At 39.4% G+C, this 24194-nt stretch overlaps 1 protein-coding gene across 1 annotated transcript in view; it reads left to right on the plus strand.

The window, feature by feature from the left end:
• loxl2a (lysyl oxidase-like 2a) overlaps nt 1-24194 on the plus strand; it is a 111328-nt gene that overhangs the window by 36863 nt on the left and 50271 nt on the right. Inside the window, exons 4-5 of the mRNA XM_034167060.1 lie at nt 3008-3216; nt 16873-17089. Coding sequence (XP_034022951.1) covers nt 3008-3216; nt 16873-17089 — 426 coding nt within the window. The remainder of the gene's footprint in view (nt 1-3007; nt 3217-16872; nt 17090-24194) is intronic.

A 24194-nucleotide genomic window follows, 5' to 3' on the forward strand; every position in this document is an offset into this window, starting at 1 on the left:
CCAGGATCACACTGCAGGACGTGACTCTCAGAGGGCAGAGAACAATGGCACAATTATTCGCCAGCTGGTTTCCAATAAAATCTGGAGTTCAAAGGTTCCCATGCGTCACTGATTTTGAGGATAGGTCACATGACGTTCAGTGTAATTAACTGTGATGTTCAGAGTGATTGACTGGCTTTAAAGTCAGCGTTGTGTTAAGATTTCATTACACTGTGGACCACCTGAAAACAAACTCCCAACCTGAATCCTGTCAGCAGCTCAGTTTGTTTTAGCTTTTTTTGAATCGTCATTTGTTAATCTTCATTTTGTAGAGCAGGTAGCCCAGTGGGTTAGTTAGGCTACCAATATGCAGACCTGTGTTTGATTCCTGGTCACACTATCTGTCTGTGTTCTTTGACAAAATGCTTAGTACACTAAGATGCTTTCTCCTAGTTCACCCAGCTGTCAGTAGGTATTGGCCTTGGCTGAGGAAGTAACCTGTTTTAGACTGGCATCCCGTATTTATGTATTTCATTTGGAAGTGTTTTCGTATAATCCTCAATAATAATAATAATAACAAGAGCAACCAGAGATTTCTGATGTCCGCAAATCCGGATCCGGATCACCTCCAAAATTTAATGGAGTCTTCCATAGCGTAAAATGTATCTGTGGTGAAAATCTGTGAAGTAGTTTTGATGTAATCCTTTAAAGCATATAAAGTGAAATCCTGAGCCAGAATCCAGATCCAGATCACCTCCAAAATTCAGTGGGGACTTCCATGCCCTAATATCTATCTGATCACCTCCAAAATTTAATGCAGTCTTCCAAGGCCCAATATGTGTCCGTGGTGAAAATTTGGTGAGAATCTGTGAAGTAGTTTTGACGTAATCCTTCAAAGCCTATATAAAGTGAAATTTGATCCAGAATCCAGATCCGGCCCTTGGCAGATGTAATAAAAAACAAAACAATTCGACATCATCTGTTTTTAATTTTTATTTTTCCTTTGGGCTCCATGGTAATTCATGAAATCCAAGATCTTAGATGAGAAGCCGACAGATGTTTTGTCTGAATACCTTCCTCTCTGCCCTGTAGCGACATTTCTTTCAGCTCTTCTGAGTCATGGACTCAGTGTTTCCAAAGCAACAGGAAAACCACTGATATATGTTACCTAATGTATGTACAGTATGTATACATCATAAGTATTATAACCCCAAATCAGAAAAAGCTGGAATGATATGGAAAATGCAAACAAACAAACAAGCAAGCAAAAATAAACAAGTAAATAAAAATGCTGTGATCCCTACATTCATGTTAACTTCCATTTCATTGTAGAGCGTATGAACCCAAGATATTTCAGGCTTTGTGTGATCAACTTCATTTTCTTTGTAAATATACATCTATTCCTACATTTAAAGCCTCTAAGACAGGTGTTTTCAAAGTGTGGGAGAGTGAGCTCCCCCTCGGAAAACAAATGAATAACTGCCCCCCCGACACACAAACACACAATGTCAGCATCTTTCTGTGTTTCTTTTTATTCTTTTACACATCTTAAACACATTTTTAAAAATATTTGTGTGTTTTTAAGGAACTGTCTATGCATTTACACATTTTACAGCCTTCGTAAACATTTTAAACGTGTTTTTAAAGAACTTTCTATAATTCTTTTTTTTTTTACTTTTTGTCATATTTTAAGCATCTTTTTAACATGTAAACATCTCTGTGTGTTTTTAAACATCTTTGGCATAACTAACACATTTTAACATAATATTAATTCAACTTTTATTACATATTTGCAAATCATTGTATTCTGTTTTTATTTACATTTTACACAACGTCCCAACTTCAATGGAATTGGTGTTGTAAAAGTTGGCTTTACAGGTTTTCTATGTCAATCACATTTTATTGAGTCTTAAAGTAAATAAATATGAAATTGGTTACTGGTTCCTTGATCTCTGGAAATAAACAAAAATAAAATCTGTAGTTTCCATACCTCTGAGCTGAGCTGTTGCAGCTGGCTGTGCTGCATGTCAGCATCAAAGTAATTCATAAAGAATGCAGGATGTCTCATTTTGGGAGGAAAAAAATGTTTTAGTCAGTTGTAGTTTGTTGTCTGTGTTACAACATTTGTAAAGAGGTGTCATTTGATTTCAAACAGTGATTCACTTTGAAGTTATTAATTCCAACCGGACTCTTAACTTGACTCGGCAGAGAGCAGCACAGTGTTTGGAGCTGTATGAATGGAACGGAGGATGATTCTCATTTCATGCCCGCAACAAGACAAAAGTCCCAGTTAGTGACTTTAATCCACACAAAAGTGACTCACGATTGACATCTTTAAATGGCTTTGAGAGGGGTTAAGAAGCCGACTTGCCGCTTCTGAAAAGCAGCAAAGCAGTGAACCAGAACCAACGATGCAGTGGGTCAGAGCACTGCTTTGTTGCTTCAAGCTTCAAGAACAGCCGCTGCAGAAATGGTTGATTACAGACCCGCTGCAGTGTCTGCAATCAATGTAAAGAAATTATCATTTTCCTGATAAACAGCCTCTAAAACAACGGCCGCTCTGAAGGACAGATAAGGGAATCGTTAAGCAAAAAGGCTATTGATGTCGGTGGATCGAATAATTTCTTAACGATTTGCTTTTAATGTGAAAGGTGAAAGATGTTTTGTAATATTTAAAAGAATGAAAAACAATGATTTGTTATAGCTCTTCATAAAATCTTGCCATTCCAAATTATTTCTTGGACTAGCCTTTTTTTGGTGGGGAAACCGCAGCTTTTTTCTTTTTTTTTTTTTTTCCTTTTTGTTTTTTTTGTTTCTGGAAAATGAAAAATATTTCAGAGGACTGTTTTTGACTAACAGAAGACAATAATCCTGGCTGCAAAGATCTCTGAAATAATGAACTATCTCATGAACTAAAACTGTTACACTGTAGTATCAGCTCTGCTGTCTTCACAGTACTGCCGCTTTCTTTGTAACGTGTGTTACTCTGAGGGCAGTAATGTAACACATCCTCTGCTGTGTTTCTTAGTATTTTCCTGTGCAGGTGGAGGATGTGAGGATCCGGGCCACATACTCTCAGAGGAAAAGGATTCCGATCACCGAAGGCTTTTTGGAGGTCAAAGATGGAGGAAAGTGGAGGCAGATCTGCAATGAGGACTGGACAGAGATGAACACCAGAGTCATCTGTGGCATGTACGGCTTCCCTGAAAAGAAGCGCTTCAATATCCGACCCTACAAGTGAGTAATGTACAACTGAGATATCACAAACATCATAATGGGACAGATACATTCAACGTTTGATTTATTTTTATTTGATTAAATATAAAACAAATTATCCCATATTTGAGGCAGGTCAGGTCCAGGAGCCCCATACCATGGAACCATCATGGTTCCATGGTACATTACAATCTTACAATCACCCAGACCAAAGAAAACAGCCACCTCTTCTCTAACTCTTGAAAGAACCTATCTTTCTGCAGCAGGCCAAATGAAACCAGGGCATCCCATTGGCCTTTTCCAGCTGCTGGGGCCCTCAGCACTGAGTCACCTGTGTGCTGAATCATGCCCAGAGAAATGCATCACTCAATGCATATGGAGATGTTTCTCATTCTATGGTGTTGAGCCTATTTATCGCATGCCAGAGTTTTAATACATGAAAATACAACCCCAATTCCAATGAAGTTGGGATGTTGTGCCGAAGAGGAAATGTCCTCTGAATGGGTGTTTCAACACAACAGTGACCCCAAACACACCAGCAAATGAGCAGCATCTTGGTTCCAGACCAGCAAGATTAACATTATGGAGTGGCAAGCCCAATCCCCAGAACTTAATCTAATCAAACATTTGTCGGGTGACATCAAAAATACTATTTCTGAGGCAAAACAAAGAAATGCAGAGGAATTGTAGAATGTAGTTGAATCGTCCTAGGTTAAAATACCTGTTCACAGGAGCCAGAAGTTGGTCGACTCCATGCAGCACAGATGTGAGGCAGTGCTTATTTAGTTATACAACTAAATATTAGTTCAGTGATTCACAGGAAAGCCCAATCTTCAAGCATTTTTTTTCAATTTATACAGTAAATGTTTGAGTTTGTAATGGGGGCTTCTTGCCCATAGCTTGGCTTCACATAGGTGTTTTCTAATTGTTACAGTACTCACAGGTAGACCTACAGTAGTGTTCAGAATAATAGTAGTGCTATGTGACTAAAACGATTAATCCAGGTTTTGAGTATATTTCTTATTGTTACATGGGAAACAAGGTACCAGTAGATTCAGTAGATTCTCACAAATCCAACAAGACCAAGCATTCATGATATGCATACTTTTAAGGCTATGAAATTGGGCTACTAGTAAAAAAAGTAGAAAAGGGGGTGTTCACAATAATAGTAGCATCTGCTGTTGATGCTACAAACTCAAAACTATTATGTACAAACTGCTTTTTTTAGCAATCCTGTGAATCACTAAACTAGTATTTAGTTGTATAACTACAGTTTTTCATGATTTCTTCACATCTGCGAGGCATTAATTTTGTTTGTTTGGAATCAAGATTTTGCTCATTTGCTAGTGTGCTTGGGGTCATTGTCTTGTTGAAACACCCATTTCAAGGGCATGTCCTCTTCAGCATAAGGCAACATGACCTCTTCAAGTATTTTGACATATCCAAACTGATCCATGATACCTGGTATGCGATATATAGACCCAACACCATAGTAGGAGAAACATGCCCATATCATGATGCTTGCACCACCATGCTTCACTGTCTTCACTGTGAACTGTGGCTCAAATTCAGAGTTTGGGGGTTGTCTCACAAACTGTCTGCGGCCCTTGGACCCAAAAAGAACAATTTTACTCTCATCAGTCCACAAAATATTCCTCCATTTCTCTTTAGGCAGTTGATGTGTTCTTTGGCAAATTGTAACCTCTTCTGCACATGTCTTTTATTTAACAGGGACTTTGCGGGGGATTCTTGCAAATAAATTAGTTTCACACAGGCGTCTTCTAACTGTCACAGCACTTACAGGTAACTCCAGACTGTTTTTGATCATCCTGGAGCTGATCAATGGGTGAGCCTTTGCCATTCTGGTTATTCTTCTATCCATTTTGATGGTTGTTTTCCGTTTTCTTCCACACGTCTCTGTTTTTTTTTGTCCATTTTAAAGCATTGGAGATCGTTATACATGAACAGCCTATAATTTTTTGCACCTGCGTATAGGTGTTCCCCTCTCCAGTCAACTTTTTAATCAAACTACGCTGTTCTTCTGAACAATGTCTTGAACGTCCCATTTTCCTCAGGCTTTCAAAGAGAAAAGCATGTTCAACAGGTGCTGGCCCTTACATAGGGGACACCTGATTCACACCTGTTTGTTCCACAAAATTGACGAACTCACTGACTGAATGCCACACTACTATTATTGTGAACACCCCTTTTCTACTTTTTTTTTACTAACAGCCCAATTTCATAGCCTTAAGAGTGTGCATATCATGAATGCTTGGTCTTGTTGGATTTGTGAGAATCTACTAAATCTACTGGTACCTTGTTTCCCATGTAACAATAAGAAATATGCTCAAAACCTGGATTAATCTTTTTAGTCACATAGCACTACTATTATTCTGAACACTACTGTACTTTATGGCCCAGTCACATGGCACACGACGATTCCTGAACGAAGGGAAAAAGTAAAAAAGTCACAGTTCGTTGAGAAAAGGTGGACGAAAGAGCTTTATCATGAACAGTCTGCGAAGCAAGAGCGCAAAAGGGACGAAAGAGGAACTTAACAAAACCGAAGCTCACGATCTCCACGCTTTAACGAAACACGCCTGGAGCCACAGCTGGAGGTTCCTCATCCAGAACAAAAGAGGGATCATCATCATCATCAGAATCCTCACTGTCTGTCGACACGCTGCGCACTCCGTCTTGCTCCAATTTAAAAAAAAAAAAAAAAGTATGCTGTGGTCACTGCTGTATCACTGTATTACGTTCTAAACCATATATATTGATTTATAACAGAAAACTGTCCAAAGGGAGAATAAATATAAGTGTAAAGATGATTAAATATATCAGAGCAGTAAACTGATCAGTGCGTGTGAACGCGCATTGACTCACATGTGCGGTTATTTCCACTAGCTGCAGCTAATCCACAATGTGAATTCTGCCTTCCAGAACAGCTCTTTATATTTTTTTAATTATCTACCTGTTGCCACATGTACATAAGGGCTGGATTGTCATTCCTACACTCATATTGTTATATTTAATATAAAATAATAAGCACATGCACGAGCTGCTGCGCTGCTACTAATGCTGCATTCAAGTACCGTCGGAAATTACACAACTTTTTTGTTGTTTCAAATTCAAGAGTTGCTTGTGGCAAAATAATTAATTATATCCACACAAAAGATTAATTCTTCCCTATATAAGGTGCCTGAGCCCATTGAAGCTGACCCCCCCATGCAGATAAAAAAAAATCCAAGCAAACAGGCTGAGTTTGCCCTGTAATTTCTGACGGTACATGAACGCAGCAGCAGCCTCAGCACTCACAAACCGGCTTCTGTACTGTGTGAAAACACTTAGCTGCTCCAACGAAGTCAAATTAAACAATAATGTTTCAAAAACTAAACAAACGATTAAAAAATGTCAAGAATGACAGCAAAACGAAACACAGATGAATTGAGGTTTTTGTTGCCCTTCGTTCAGATGTTTCAACAGTTTAAAAATCCTGACGAAGCGCCAGCTGCAGGAACGAAGCTGTGTGAAGGTTAAACTATGCCAACGAAAGTCAAGTCCAGATTTCTTGTTTCGTCAGGGCTTCGTCACCCTTCGTTAAGTGCCGTGTGACTGGGCCATTAGATCATCTTTAATCACCCTTGAGCTAGTCTTTGCTATTCTGGCTGTTCTTTGTTCCACTCCAATGGCGATTTTCCATTTTCTTCCATGGCTTTCTGGTTTAGTTGCCATGCCAAAGCACTTGAGATCATTTTAGCTGAGGAACCTATCATTTTCTGCACTTCTTTATATGTTTTCCCCTCTGCAGTCAGCTTTTTAATCAAAGTACATTATTCTTCTGAACGATGTCTGGAATGACCAAGTTTACTCAGATTTTCAGAGAGAAATGTACTTCAACCAGCATGTGCAACATTTGCCGCCTTCATCCTTAAATAAGGGTCACATCTAAGGGTGTAATAAGGGTCACAGAAAGAAAAATGCAGTTTTTTTTAACAACCTAATATTCCTTTTTCTTTGCTTTTTCTAAAGTAGTAACAAATTTGAGATTTTTTTTCTTCATGTTTTGATTTGGAATAGAATGTTCTGTTTTCCCAATGAATTTGTGTGTATGGAAATAAAAGCTTTTTTTTTCTTTTTTCTTTTACTTTTTATTTGTGCTTTTTCAAATTATTACAAAGACATGACATTGGAACTTAATCTGTGGGGTTCTATCAAAAAGGAAAAACAAGATTATACAGTAGACAGAGTTTTATAATCAATCCACTTTGACCATTGTTTCTCAAATTTACCAGCTTTCAACCTCAGACAGTGAGTAATTTTTTCCATCAAATAAATTTCCTCAATTATGTCAATCCACTGTTGCTTTTTAACCAATTCCTTGTTATATCTTTTTTTTTTGCTGGCCACAAGCATAATTTTAAACAAATAGAAGTCTTCAGTTTGAATAATTCCTTCAGGTAGCAAGCCCAAGTATACACCACATGGGTTGTTAGGAATTGTGTAGTCCAGTATTTCTCCCATTACTTTTGCAAGATTTTACCAAAACAAAACAATTTTTGAACATTTCCAAAATATATGAGCATGATTGGCATTCTGAACCCCACACAATCTCCAGCATTGTTGTTGTTTTTTTCAGTTGTTTGCTTTTGACATTTGGAGTAATAAAATATGTCACCATGTTTTTACAACCAAATTCTCTCCATTGCCTTGAAGTGGTTGAAGTGTGCTGTGAGAGACATATAGAGTGCCAATCATCCTCTGACAATTCAATATTCAGTTCTGTCTCCCATTTTTGTTTTATATACCAAGTATTATTTTTGTTTGCATTTTGCAATGATTTATACAGTCTTGATACAGTTTTGGGGGGTAATTGTCTATATGCCTTAGTCATAATTTCTACTAAATCGCTGCCCTCATTTGTCAAATGTTTTCTAATTTCTGAGTTGTAAAAATGTCTTAATTGGAAATACCTAAACAATTCAGACTTGTCGAGATCAAATTCCTGTTTAATTTTCTCAAAAGATTTAAAAATATTTCCTTCTACCAATCTGCATATGGCTGTGATTCCCTTAACCCATTTTATAAAGGTGGCATCCAGTTGTCCACCTCCAAATTTTGGGGAGTATGCTGGCCACACCAAACTCTACAGTCACCCTCAATCCCATATCTATTCACCACATCCCACCAGATTTTAATAGTCGTCTCAATAATAGGATTCATATTTTCCGGTTGTGTCTTATGTTTTTCACCAAGTCTCGTTTGTGGTTGACAAGTATAGTAATTTAACTCAATTTGTTTCCATTTTGATTCATATTCTGCTGAACACCAGTAGGCAGTGTATCTTAGCTGAGCAGCCAGAAAATAATTTTTAAAATTTGGGAGGGCCAGCCCACCCTGTTTTTTCTCAAGTTGGAGTGTTTTCAGTTTAATCCTGGGCTTTGTTCCCCATCCAAATAACTCTACATACAAGTTTATCCCACTTGGCAAATTGTTTAGCTGGAATTTGAATTGGTAAGGAGATGAATAAATACAATAGGTGAGGCAGCACATTCATTTTTATGACCTCAATTCTAGAACTGAGATCCATAGTCAGAGTTGCCCATGTTGTCAGATCTTTTTCAATTACGACATTAATCTTATAATAATTCTCCTCATACAGTTAGTTTGGATCTCTAGTTAGATATACTCCAAGATAATTTATTTTATCTAAGTCCCATTTTAGTTTATATTTTATCTGATTGAATCACTGGGGCTGTATTTGAAACATAGGATTTGAGTTTTTAAAATATTTAATTTGTACCCAGATTTCCTACCAAAATATTTGAGAATTTTTAGCAGCTGGGGAAATGTATTATCAGGATTCTGGAGGAATACAATAACGTCATCCGCAAATAGACCTATTCTTTGTTCTTCCCTCGAAACCCTAATTCCCTCCAGCTTACTGCTTTGTCGTATATGTTGAGTCAATGGTTCAATAAACAGTGCGAAGAGGGAGGGGCTTAAGCAACAACCTTGCCTAGTGCCTCTAAATAACTCGAAGCTGTCCGTCAGATCTCCATTTATTTTGATCCTGGATGATGGTTTTTGATATAAGGCCTGAATACACTCAACTATGGCATCGTTAAAACCCATTCTTTTTAGGACTGCAAATAGGAATTTCCATGATACCCTATCAAAAGCCTTTTCAGCATCTAAGCTTACCAAGGCAGTTGGAATGTTATGTTTATTTACTTCATTTATGACATGTAATGTGCGTCAGATGTTATCTTGCGTTTGACGTCCTTGGGGCAACTGTTTGTTGTGATTTGGCGCTATATAAAAAAAAAATTGATTGATTGATTGATTATCAATCAGATCTGGAAGAAAGACTTCTAGACATTTTGAGATTATAGAGGTAAAAAGTTTGTAATCCACGTTTAAAATAGAAATTGGTCGGTACGACTCACAATACTCTTTATTTTTGCCTTGCTTTGGTAAGACTGAAATTATTGCATCCTGCCAAGAAGAAGGGATTTTTGCATGTTTAAATGTCCAGTTAAAAGAGTCCAATAAAAGAGGAGCTAGGTCTTCTTTAAAGACCTTGTACCACTCATTTGGATAGCCATCACTCCCTGGACTTTTGTTATTTTTAGTTCTACTAATAACCTGATTCAATTCTTCTTTAGTAATTGGTTTTGTTAAGGATTTGTTTTGAGTGATTCCTATGGAGGGAAGATCTAAATTTAACAAGTAATTTTCAATTTCATTTTCTCTCACAGTTTCTGACTGACCATATAGGGTTTTATAATAGGTTAAGAAAATGTCTTTAATTTTTTCTGGATCATAGTGTATTTCTTGATTTATTGGGTCTCTGATCTTATTGATTGTAGTCCTTAGAAATAAAAGCTATTTTAGGGATTCTGAGCTTTCGTGATTTGTTAAACACACTGCTATTAATCTGAACACAGGTGTATACAAACAAACACATTCACAAACTCATGCAAGCCTATGGTGATTTTAAAGTTTCCAGTTAACCTAACCTGCGTGTCTTCAGAGGTGGGAGGAAGCAGAGCACCCGGAGGGAACCCACTCAAACACGGAGAGAGCATGTCACTTCCACACAGACAAGTCCCAGGCGGGAAGTGATCCCACAACCTTCTCACTGTGAGGCAACAGTGCTAACCACTAACCCACCGTGCCACCTCAAATCTCTGTGCATATGCTGCACAATTACTTACAGACCAAAGTTTGAAGTCCCTCCTTTGTCAGTTTGCCTGAGCAGAGGAATGTGCTGTCTAAGTGCAGCTACTTGTTTCCTCTCAATGACTGTATCTTAACATCTGAAACACACCACATAGTCCAGCGTTATACAAACAAATTTTATGCATTTAAAAACTTTGCATTTCCTGCTGTTTAGTTTGTGGATTTTTCAGCAGTTGAATTTATACTACTGTCCAAAGCAAGGCCAAACTGATGTAAGGAAGTGTTACATAACTGTGTTTTTTCTGGACATCAAAGAGCTCTACATCAATTTTCAGCTCTGAGATTAAACAGACGTGTGTCAGCAGATTGTTGACAGGAAGCCAAATAACACTCGAGGACATTTCAGAGGATGACAGACGGAACTTACTCGGGAATAACTGAATGGAATGAGACAGGACCCAATCCCTGAGTGCTACCAAAATGAAATTATAAAATCTCATCCTTAACATGTATGCTATCACAAACTCATTTTTATGCTCAAGATGAAAAGTTGAATTTTTAGTTTCTTGCACCTTACATGGGATTTAGAAGTTATTTTCATCTTAAGAAAATGCGGCAGAACAGAAATTCACCACTCAAGACAATGAAAGGCATCGGAGTAGGGGATGCATACTCTGTGCATGCACATAATACTGCACTGTAAATGTAGATTGCCATTTTAAGATACACATAGGAGGAATACCCCATCTCATGCCCTGTGACTGCTGGGATAGGCTCCAGTCCCCTGTGACCCTTAACTGGAGTACCCAGGTATTCAAAATGGATGGACATAGGAGGAATGGTGGTTCTGCAATCAGTAAGCCAGACATTGTTAATCGAGCTCAGTGGTTGTAGATGACCTGTAAATGTGTTCGTCAGACGACGGTGACATCAATTTATAATTTTTATCTTCATGATATCGCTTAAACCAGTGGTGTCCAATGTATTCCAGAAAGGGCCAAGAGGGTGCAGGTTTTCTTTGCAGCCACTGTGTTAATCAGTGAAATCACCTGCTGGAGTCTGTGGCTGCAAAGAAAACCTGCACCCCCTTGGCCCTTTCTGGAATACTTTGGACACCACTGGTTTAAACACACAAATAATTAGCTGATACATATAATCTTTGAATTACTGCTATACTAATTCAAATTCCCTATTTCCTGTGCAGATAGTTTGGGAAAACGTGCTTTTCTGGCTGCAGTGCGCGTCAGCGCATCTCCGTGACACGCTGATGCACAGCACCTGTGATTGCAGTGTAACATCCAGAATGTGCATGATATCACACATCCATTGTCAGTCCACCTCATGTGTCAGTGGATGTATCTGTATTATCATGTTATCATGGCTGTTAGACCCCATCTAGATGGCCACAGTGCACATCAGTACGTCTCCGTGACGATGAAGCTCCTCACCATCTGACCATGTCATTTAGGTCCTTCAGACGTTTTTTTCAGTAAAATAGTTCTGGGGAGCATTGGCATGGCTAAAACCCTTCATCTTCTGGAGGGCTTTGTGGGTTATAGGCTGTTCACAAACAGACAGACAAACAAACAAACAAACAGCCATGAAAACATAACCTCCGCCCAATTTTGTTGGCGGCAGTAATGTTTGTTTTGCTTAAACAAAATTTTTATTGATACTTTTATTTTATTACTTTATTTTGCTGAATTAGTTGCCTAAAATGTTTGATTTGGACTAACTTATCACATCAACCACAATCTTAAGGGCCACTGCATTAATAATACCTGAGTACTTTTGTAGGTCAAAATGCTTGACTTTATCAGGACATTTAACAGTAATTAAACAAATTCATTTTACTTAGTGAAAATTAGTTTTGGTACTTGAATGACTTGGGTTCACTGATAGGATTTGAGGTAATTAACTTTAGAACACACAGGTAAGGTTAGACCTTACCTGTGTGAAGCGCTTTGAGGCAACTCTGTTGTGATTTGGTGCTATATAAATGAAAATAAATTGAAAATTGAAATTTAATCGAAGAACCTGTCACACTTAGCAAGAAAGAGAATGACTCAAACTGAATCAGGCAGAATGTCCAAAAAAAAGACAATTGGTGCCACATCTGCAAGGGAATAAGAATTGCGGAAGACAGCCATCCGAATAACCAGACATGCTGTGTGCATTAGCTTACAAACGCAATACAAATACGAATGCAGTGAGAATATGACAAATGCACTTTCAATGTCTTATGAGTGAGGTCCAACTGCGGGTCGAAGACATGTATTCCAGCAGCACTCAAGCTTCACTCATGGTGCATTCAGGCCGGGACATTCAGCCAGGATTTGATGTGGGGAATCATTTCGAACTGCCCCTGGAATGCGATCAGACTAGGGCTGCAGTTATCGATTACTTTAGTATTCTATTATATCTAGTATCGAATAGTCGGATAAAACCTACTTTTGTGTTTTTAAACAACATCAGTAGTCCAGGTCTCTCCCTAAGCAGTGGCACAATGTCGCTGCGCCAAAGTCTTGACATTTTGTTGAAATGTTGATGGGATGTGGCTTTCTGTTTTGTTTAGTTTTTTCTCAAACTTTTCCCTTTGTTTATCCCTCTTTCTCTGCAATTCAGCAGATGCATTTCAGCTGGAGGTTGAACATGCAAGCCTCGTGGTCACTTTTTTATTATTATTATTTTATTTAGGTTACAGTGTTTGTGAAGCATTGTGTGTTGCCCAAAAAAGCAAAAATTAAAAAGGGAAACATTCAGTGCGAGTCTGAGCAAAACACAGAAGAAAGAGTGCACTTCTGCTGAGAGGATCTTCTTTCAGAGACTGTTTGTCAGTGTGGCCGTGGACGGAGCTGTGACTCGCCCGGTGTGGGGAGTGCTGAGTACCTCACATCAGATAGAGAGAGACAGCAGCCGGCCGCCGGGCGAGTCACTCCCCACATAGAGCGGACCGTGTGTTTTTTTTAACAATAGACACACTGCTTCGCTTTAAATGCGCAATAAGTCTATTCCAGATGATCAACATGGACCCTTTTTCTCTTAAAAGGCTTCATTGTGTTCTGTGTGTTGCGTTGGAAAGCTGTAGCATTTGGTGCTAAATCAATTAGAGTTTACACGGCATATGTGCATGCTCTAGGCTTCTGTAAACCAATTTTACCCAAGGGTATAATAATAAATTGAATCTTGAATCTTGTGTTTTGTTCTGGGGACGTTACAGCGCCAAACACAGGCCTGGCATATGCACTACAACATTAAACAGCACTTTGAGGCACAGAATTTGCCTCAAACATTTTTTTGTAATTGAATTATTCGTTACTTGACTAATCATTTCAGCCCTAGATCAGACTGGTCCAAATGCCATTTTCATGCTGTAGGAATATTTAGAATGCAGTCAGACTGCATTTCGACTGCCGTTTGACATTTTTCCACCTCGAGCGCACCTTGACAGTTGAATACATGTACTCTACATTCAGGCTGGCTGCACGATTGTGCACGGCTATTTAGACTGCTCCCTGAATGCTGTCCGACATCTTCAAATACACCTCGACACGTCCAGAATGTGGGTCAAGTTTTCATTCGGCCTCTAGTGTGACGGAGGTGTAACATCTGCAGTTTTACTGGGTAGTCTTGATTTCATCTGCTTTGCTGTTTTCTACATGTGGATGTATTTTAACTAAAGAAAAACTGGTTCTTGTTAATCACTGATAATTACAAAGCCTGTGCATGTTTAAAGTGTGAGGCTGCTGTGTTGCTTTTAACCAAACAACAAAGGACACGTCAATTCATCCAATGTGCCACAGGCATTAAAAATGAGACAAAAACAACCTCTTGTGACGTGCGCACATTTCATGAAACACAAAGTGTTCTCGTATTCAGACTAACTTAGAAGTTAGATTCTCATCTGTTTAGAGTGTCTGTATAAGTTAGAAATCAAATCAAATCAATTTAATTTATATAGCGCCAAATCACAACAAACAGTTGCCCCAAGGCGCTTCATATTGCAAGGCAAAAGCCATACAATAATCACAGAAAAACCCCAACGGTCAAAACGACCCCCTATGAGCAAGCACTTGGCGACAGTGGGAAGGAAAAACCCCCTTTTAACAGGAAGAAACCTCCAGCAGAACCAGGCTCAGGGAGGGGCAGTCTTCTGCTGGGACTGGTTGGGGCTGAGGGAGAGAACCAGGAAAAAGACATGCTGTGGAGGGGAGCAGAGATCAATAACTAATGAGTAAATGCAGAGTGGTGCATACAGAGCAAAAAGAGGTGAATAAAAAGAAACAGTGCATCATGGGAACCCCCCAGCAGTCTAAGTCTATAGCAGCATAACTAAGGGATGGTTCAGGGTCACCTGATCCAACCCTAACTATAAGCTTTAGCAAAAAGGAAAGTTTTAAGCCTAATCTTAAAAGTAGAGAGGGTGTCTGTCTCCCTGATCTGAATTGGGAGCTGGTTCCACAGGAGAGGAGCCTGAAAGCTGAAGGCTCTGCCTCCCATTCTACTCTTACAAACCCTAGGAACTACAAGTAAGCCTGCAGTCTGAGAGCGAAGCGCTCTATTGGGGTGATATGGTACTACAAGGTCCCTAAGATAAGATGGGACCTGATTATTCAAAACCTTATAAGTAAGAAGAAGAATTTTAAATTCTATTCTAGAATTAACAGGAAGCCAATGAAGAGAGGCCAATATGGGTGAGATATGCTCTCTCCTTCTAGTCCCCGTTAGTACTCTAGCTGCAGCATTTTGAATTAACTGAAGGCTTTTTAGGGAACTTTTAGGACAACCTGATAATAATGAATTACAATAGTCCAGCCTAGAGGAAATAAATGCATGAATTAATTTTTCAGCATCACTCTGAGACAAGACCTTTCTAATTTTAAAGATATTGCGTAAATGCAAAAAAGCAGTCCTACATATTTGTTTAATATGCGCTTTGAATGACATATCCTGATCAAAAATGACTCCAAGATTTCTTACAATATTACTAGAGGTCAGGGTAATGCCATCCAGAGTAAGGATCTGATTAGACACCATGTTTCTAAGATTTGTGGGGCCAAGTACAATAACTTCAGTTTTATCTGAGTTTAAAAGCAGGAAATTAGAGGTCATCCATGTCTTTATGTCTGTAAGACAATCCTGCAGTTTAGCTAATTGGTGTGTGTCCTCTGGCTTCATGGATAGATAAAGCTGGGTATCATCTGCATAACAATGAAAATTTAAGCAATACCGTCTAATAATACTGCCTAAGGGAAGCATGTATAAAGTGAATAAAATTGGTCCTAGCACAGAACCTTGTGGAACTCCATAATTAACTTTAGTCTGTGAAGAAGATTCCCCATTTACATGAACAAATTGTAATCTATTAGACAAATATGATTCAAACCACCGCAGCGCAGTGCCTTTAATACCTATGGCATGCTCTAATCTCTGTAATAAAATTTTATGATCAACAGTATCAAAAGCAGCACTGAGGTCTAACAGAACAAGCACAGAGATGAGTCCACTGTCCGAGGCCATGAGAAGATCATTTGTAACCTTCACTAATGCTGTTTCTGTACTATGATGAATTCTAAAACCTGACTGAAACTCTTCAAATAGACCATTCCTCTGCAGATGATCAGTTAGCTGTTTTACAACTACCCTTTCAAGAATTTTTGAGAGAAAAGGAAGGTTGGAGATTGGCCTATAATTAGCTAAGGAATAAGGAATGAGTCTGTGAGTGCAGCTCATGCTGGTTTCATTACGTGCATGGTCTGTGTCTCTCAGTGCCAGGAAAGAGTAGACCTGCTTCAAGGATTCAGTGTTGTCGTCATAGACCTCAGTGACCCTGAGTTGATGACTTACATTGAACTGTGGGGTCAAGTAAATGTTACTGTCTTCCCACACCACATCCACATTTGTACTTCAGAGCGTAGGATGGTCGTTGTTTAGTCATCACAATAAATAACTCAAGTTCTAGTGATTTCTCATAAAAATAACAGATCACTAAACTGAGAAAAAGAATGGTAAAACATGTATTTATTCAGCAAAGATAAAAGCAAAATCTCCCGTCTTACATTTTCAGAGGTTGACATGTAAATATGTTATAAAGTAATTAATTGATGTGTTGTAGTTAAGTCATCACTCATACATCCATCCAGTCTGTTAACAGTGTTGACTACTGCAGGAAAGTTATGACTGAATTTTTGGAATGTAAAAGCAGTCATTTCTTGACTCAAGTCTACAGCACGAAATACTTTTAGGAACAGTTTGTCCTGCCAGCTGCAGTGATCTGCAGCAATAACAGAATGACAGGGTTGACAGGGTCACTGTGGTGGTCTGCATTTGTAAGGCAAGTTTGAAAGTCGGTGGAACAGCAGCATGAACTTATAATAAGTCGCTGGAATTAAAGTGTAATTGATCATCAGTACTTAACACAAAAAGTGCAGTGTGCTTTTTAAATGTCTGCTAGTGATACAAATGAATACAAACTGCTTTGATCCTTTCCAGATTGCTGGCCAAGCGTCGTAGGAAGAACTACTGGGGCTTCTCTGTAAACTGCACAGGCAACGAGGCCGACCTGTCTGATTGCCACTTGGGTCGAGAGATAGACCTAAAGGGCAACAACACCTGTGGACAGGGAATGCCTGTTGTGATCAGCTGTGTACCTGGGCGCGCTTTTGCTCCCAGCATCAGCAGCGGCTTCAGGAAAGCCTACAGAGTGGAGGTACGTGCATGCTGATGAGTCTTTGGGGCCAATCTTACACTTGACAGACACAGCAGCACAAGTGTTATTGCACATTTCCAACACATGCATGTTGTCATTTTCATTAAATAGGAAATATACAGTACCTGCTCTCATCTGTGCACCCATGGGAGTGTTGTTGTTAGACACAGTGTTGGTGCATTCCTGTTTTGAGGCAACATAGTCCACCAAAAACCTGGTCTAAAGTCGAGCACAGAATTTTTCTGCTCTTTGTATGGTGCAATAATCAGTCATCAATCGAAAATGAGACAGACATTGGGGAAAAAAGATTATCACTTGGAAAAGAGCCGCTGCTCCTTAGCATCAAAGGAGCCAGCTGAGATAGTTCATGTATCTGGTAAGGATGCTACCTAAGGATTCATCCAGAAAGTATTCACAGCGCTTCACGTTTTCCACATTTTGTTATGTTATAGCCTTCTTCCAAAATGGATGAAATTCATTTTCCCCTCAAAAATCTACTCACAACACCCCATAACGACAACATGAACTTTTTGCTGGAGTTTACCTTAGATTGCATAACATGAATCGACAATTAGCCATCCACCAAAAGTCGTCCAGTATCTTCCTGATGTAAACACACGAAATGAAAAAAACTGCTTTAACTGTTAAACGAAGCACAGTTATTTTATAAATGTAATTCAGGTAGTGTGGTATTTATTCTTGCTTTTGATCTCATTTGACTGAGCTGTACCAGATGAATGGAAAAACTGACAACACATCTCATCAAGGAGAATACATCTGGGCCTAACAGACATCCAGGCAGAAAGCGTAATCCCATCTGGAAGACTTATTTCTCCTTACTCAAAAATATAAACAGAATCTCTCACACTTCAGTAAATTGTGCCATATGGTTAATGATAGCTGACTATGGACTAGACGCACTGCACCACTGCTTCATGGACTCAAAGGCAAACTGTTTTAAGATCACCTCTGTATTAGCCTTAATACTTCATTAAAAAAATCTACATCTGGTTTTTACTGGACAAATTTAATATCCAAAAATCTTTGTTTAATGAGAAAAGACATTCTGCCAAGGACATCAAGTTTTCACTCACATCTGTTTGTTTGTTTGTTTAATTGAAGCTGGATTTAGAAAAAGTAATTAAACCTATCTTAGTGAAATCTGGTGAAGGGGGAAGGCTACGGAAGAAACCTTTTAAATATGTGAGTTAATGCAGATAAATGGCTAGATGTGGCGTCGTTCACCCCCAACCCCCCTCCATAGTATCTTTAACGTAGTGAATTGTTGTTTGTGAGTTGTTTTCAGATTTTATGCTTATTTTAGAGTTTTCATTTTGTCTTCATAAGTGCAACAGAGGTATGTTTAGAGTTACTCCTCCTCCAAGTTAATATGCAACATAGGACTAAAATTAAAAATAACATTTACAACTATCAAGCATACAGAATCTTTCCATGTTATTAATCGAGTGGGGCAGCACTCTGGTTTAGTGGTTAGCATTGTTACTTCACAGGAGGAGGTTCCAGGTTCACTTCCAAACGGGACCTTTCTGTTTGCATGTCCTACCCGTGTTTGGGTTCCCTCCGGGTGCTCCGGCATCCTCCCACCTCTATAAACATGCAGGTTAGATAAACTGGTGACTCTAAATTGACCATAAGTGTGAGTGTGAATGTGTTGCTGTCTACATGTGGTGCTGCGATTGACTGGCAGTCTGTCCAGGGTGTACCCATCCACTTGCCCTGTGTCTGCTGGGACAGACTCCGGCTCCTCCATGATCCTTGATTGGAATAAATGGGTTTAGAAAACGAATGTATGGATGGATGGATTAATTGAATGTTTATATTTGTTTAAATTGGTTACATTTTCACATGCATACTTTAATTTTATTTTCTTCTAATTTGTTTATTTATATACTGCGCGTCATGTTAAATTGTGTCTCTGTGCAGTTGTATCATAAGCAGTTTTGTTCTGGATTAATAAAGTCAGTGAGAAGACAGACAGACACATTCACACGTGCACTCACACCTACGGTCAATTTAGAGTCACCAATTCACTTAACCCGCATGTCTTCAGAAGTGGGAGGAAGCTGGAACAGTCAGAGGAAACACACGTAAACATGGGGAGAACATGCAAACTCCACACAGAAAGGGCAGCCAGGAAGGAAACGATCCCATGACCTTCTTGTTGTGAGGCAGCAGTCCTAACCACTAAACCACTGCACAGTCACCAGTAAAACTTGAGAGATTATGATAAAGAGGCAAAGCTAGGAAAAAAATTAAATATTTTTCTGCAGTTGTGCAGAGCAGGTGGCTCTGTAGGATAGGAGCTGGATGTCCAACCTGTTGACCAGGTTTTGATTACAGGTATGTGCTTTGGGGTATCTGTCTGTGTCCTTGGAAAAGACACTTCACCTGCATTGTCCCAGTCCACCCAGCTCTAAATGGGTACTGGACTTGGCTGTGAAAGTAACTGACATGGATTAGCATCCCATCCCAGGGGAGTGATAGCTCCCCTGATAGCCGTTAGCTGTCCCCCAGCGGATCCCGAGCAGCCGGGAAAGCAGGCCGGCTGGGTGACTGTGAGGAGGAAGCGTAGTCCTAAACAGAAGCCCCCTGTACACCACCAACCCGTTCACATCTCTAACCGTTTTTCCCCACTCGGCGACACACCCGCCGAGGAACAAACTCTGGTTATTGGCGACTCTGTTTTGAGAAATGTGAAGTTAGCGACACCAGCAACCAGGGGCGTAGGTTTGCATATGGACCATAGGGACAAGTCACAACCAATATTTTGGGATGGCAAAATAGTCCCTACCAATATTTAGAATTTTTTTTATATAACAAAATCATTCACTATTTTTTTGCAAACTCAATACTATAATTTTAGTCGTCACGTTTTGTGTTTTCGACGTGCCAGAGTGACAGGGTTACCCATGTTGCAATTTCATTAGCTCACGTTCTTCTCACATGGACGTAAATAAAGCGCATCTCGTGGCAGGCAGTGCTTAATTTGTAAAGTGGGAGGTCCCAGAGCGCAGAGGATGGGTGGCTCCGGTGCAGTGTTGCCAGATGTACGATAATTATCGTATTTGTACGATAGTTTTGCCCTCTGTACGATGTACGATCAATAAATGTACGATCAATAAATGTACGATCAATAATGGGAAAAAATCCAATATGTACGATAATTTCAGTTGGTTGCCCAAACACGCATCTCTCTCTGACACCCAAGAATCATTTTGCAGGTGTTGCACTCAGGCGGCATCAAATGCTGGCTTTGGGCGACCGGGACAGTCATTTGAAAGCCCGCCCCCTCTCCATACAAAGTAATGAGTTCCCATCCAATCTTTACCGTGACAGGAAGATTCCCCAACCAACATCTTTTTTTATTTTCGAAACTTTATTTCAACAAATGCAATAACAAACAAACAAAACACAAGAGCAAAGAGATATACAAGAAGAATAAAAAAAAGTTAAAGTTCCTTATGGAGGTGTCAACATTTTTTCTGTGTTCAACAAAATCTGCACAAGTGGCCATGGCATCGGATGACGACAGCGACCTCGAGGTTGAATTCGACTCTTTCTAGTCTGGTAATTAACACGTTTGTGTCCCTTCACAGAAAAAAAAATCTTTCTAGTCTGGTAGTGCATTTGCTTGTGCATTTGCGTTCTTTTTGTGCCATAGTTTCCCCATTACTATAATTACTGTTTAAAAATGTGACATAAAATTCTTTGTAAATTAAAAAAAAAAACGCTAAAATAGCTACGTTGTATGCGTTTTGTTTGTGTACGATAATTTCTCCCAAAATACGATAATTTTGAGGTTTTGGTACGATAGTTTCATATTTCATATCTGGCAACACTGCTCCGGTGCAGAAAAACAAGAAGGGCGGGGGCTTGCGAACAATGCTGTGCGCCACACTTAAAATAAACTGCACACCCACACAAACACGCACGCACCTTCACAAATGACACTAACACCCTGCCTTTTCCTCAAAAATTACTACATTTATGTTTGCTGTCTGTCTCTGTACTTTTCTGTCACTTTTGCGCTCTTTTTCATACTTTTCCCTCGTTTCAAAAGTCACCGAACGCACTTTACCGTAATATATGCAACATATAGCATGCTGTTGGAAAGCACGGGTTCTTGGCTTGCTGTCAGTGTTGAAATTTTTCAGCGTGAGGGCTTACATGAGAACTTACGGTAATGAGAATCAGCGGCGCACTAGTGTGAAACTTCCATGTTTTTCCTCTGCGTTATGACATCACAGGCTTACGTTTACCGTAATACACCATATATATCATTGTAAAGCCCTTTTTTTTTGTTGGCAAATTAGGTTGCCAGATACCTACAACTGCATTATTGATGAAGAGAATAGATTATACATCTTGGTTGCAAAAACTTTTTTTTTTTGTTAGCTCCACAAGTATTTTTTTTGTTGTCTTGTTCTCTCAGGTGTAGGCCTATAGAATAGATTCGTGATTTTGGGTGCAATTTTGTTATTTAAGCTATTTGTTTGTCTGCCTACACACTTAATAATGTAAATAAAGTGTTAAATTATTCAGCATTATGTCGTCATATGTTATGTATTATGCTGTACTTGTGCGTCTAATGGTATGAGTGGGTTAGGGGGTGGTGGTGGTGGGCAGGGGGGTGGGGGGGTGGTATTGTCCCTACCAAAGCTGAGACCAAACCTACGCCCTTGCCAGCAACCATAGTCAAATGTCTTCCGGGAGCCAGAGCAGGCGACATTGAAGTAAGTTTGAAACTGCTGGCTAAGGATAAGCGTAAATTTGGTAAGATTGTAATTCACGTCAGCAGTAATGACACCCGGTTGCGCCAATCGGAGGTCACTAAAATTAACATAGAATCGGTGTGTGACTTTTCAAAAACAATGTCGGACTCTGTAGTTTTCTCTGGGCCCCTCCCCAATCGGACCGGGAGTGACATGTTTAGCCGCATGTTCTCCTTGAATTGCTGGCTGTCTGAGTGGTGTCCAAAAAATTAAGTGGGCTTCATAGATAATTGGCAAAGCTTCTGGGGAAAACCTGGTCTTGTTAGGAGAGACGGTATCCATCCCACTTTGGGTGGAGCAGCTCTCATTTCTAGAAATCTGACCAATTTTATTAAACCCTCCAAACCGTGACTACCCAGGGTTGGGACCAGGAAGCAGAGTTGTAGTCTTACACACCTCTCTGCAGCTTCTCTCCCCCTGCCATCCCCGCAATACCCCATCCCCGTAGAGACGGTGCCTGCTCCCAGACCACCAACAACCAGTAAAAATCTATTTAAGCATAAAAATTCAAAAAGAAAAAATAATATAGCACCTTCAACTGCACCACAGACTAAAACAGTTAAATGTGGTCTATTAAACATTAGGTCTCTCTCTTCTAAGTCCCTGTTAGTAAATGATATAATAATTGATCAACATATTGATTTATTCTGCCTTACAGAAACCTGGTTACAGCAGGATAAATATGTTAGTTTAAATGAGTCAACACCCCCGAGTCACACTAACTGTCAGAATGCTCGTAGCACGGGCCAAGGGGGAGGATTAGCAGCAATCCTCCACTCCAACGTATTAATTAATCAAAAACCCAGACAGAGCTTTAATTCATTTGAAAGCTTGACTCTTAGTCTTGTCCATCCAAATTGGAAGTCCCAAAACAGTTTTATTTGTTGTTATCTATTGTCCACCTGGTCGTTACTGTGAGTTTCTCTGTGAATTTTCAGACCTTTTGTCTGACTTAGTGCTTAGCTCAGATAAGATAATTATAGTGGGCGATTTTAACATCCACATAGATGCTGAGAATGACAGCCTCAGCACTGCATTTAATCTATTATTAGACTCAATTGGCTTTGCTCAAAATGTAAATGAGTCCACCCACCACTGTAATCATACTTTAGATCTTGTTTTGACTTATGGTATGGAAATTGAAGACTTAACAGTATTCCCTGAAAACCCCCTTCTGTCTGATCATTTCTTAATAACATTTACATTTACTTTAATGGACTACCCAGCAGTGGGGAATAAGTTTCATTACAGTAGAAGTCTTTTGGAAAGCGCTGTAACTAGGTTTAAGGATATGATTCCTTCTTTGTTATGTTCTCCAATGCCATATACCAACACAGTGCAGAGTAGCTACCTAAACTCTGTGAGTGAGATAGATTATCTCGTCAATAGTTTTACATCCTCATTGAGCACAACTTTGGATGCTGTAGCTCCTCTGAAAGAGAGAGCCTTAAATCAGAAGTGCCTGACTCCGTGGTATAACTCACAAACTCGCAGCTTAAAGCAGATAACCCGTAAGTTGGAGAGGAAATGGCGTCTCACTAATTTAGAAGATCTTCACTTAGCCTGGAAAAAGAGTCTGTTGCTCTATAAAAAAGCCGTCTGTAAAGCTAGGACATCTTACTACTCATCACTAATTGAATAAAATAAGAACAACCCCAGGTTTCTTTTCAGCACTGTAGCCAGGCTGACAAAGAGTCAGAGCTCTGTTGAGCCCAGTATTCCTTTAACTTTAACTAGTAATGACTTCCTTTGCTAATAAAATTTTAACTATTAGAGAAAAAATTACTCATAACCATCCCAAAGACATATTCTTATCTTTGGCTTCTTTCAGTAATGCTGGTATTTGGTTAGACTCTTTCTCTCCGATTGTTCTGTCTGAGTTATTTTCATTAGTCACTTCCTCCAAACCATCAACATGTCTATTAGACCCCATTCCTACCAGGCTGCTCAAGGAAGCCCTACCATTAATTAATGCTTCGATCTTAAATATGATCATTCTATCTTTATTAGTTGGCTATGTACCACAGGCTTTTAAGGTGGCAGTAATTAAACCATTACTTAAAAAGCCATCACTTGTCCCAGCTATCTTAGCTAATTATAGGCCAATCTCCAACCTTCCTTTTCTCTCAAAAATTCTTGAAAGGGTAGTTGTAAAACAGCTAACTGATCATCTGCAGAGGAATGGTCTGTTTGAAGAGTTTCAGTCAGGTTTTAGAATTCATCATAGTACAGAAACAGCATTAGTGAAGGTTACAAATAATCTTCTTATGGCCTCAGACAGTGGACTCATCTCTGTGCTTGTCCTGTTAGAC

This window comes from Thalassophryne amazonica, chromosome 3, assembly GCF_902500255.1.
Source record: "Thalassophryne amazonica chromosome 3, fThaAma1.1, whole genome shotgun sequence".
Classification (NCBI taxonomy): domain Eukaryota; kingdom Metazoa; phylum Chordata; class Actinopteri; order Batrachoidiformes; family Batrachoididae; genus Thalassophryne; species Thalassophryne amazonica.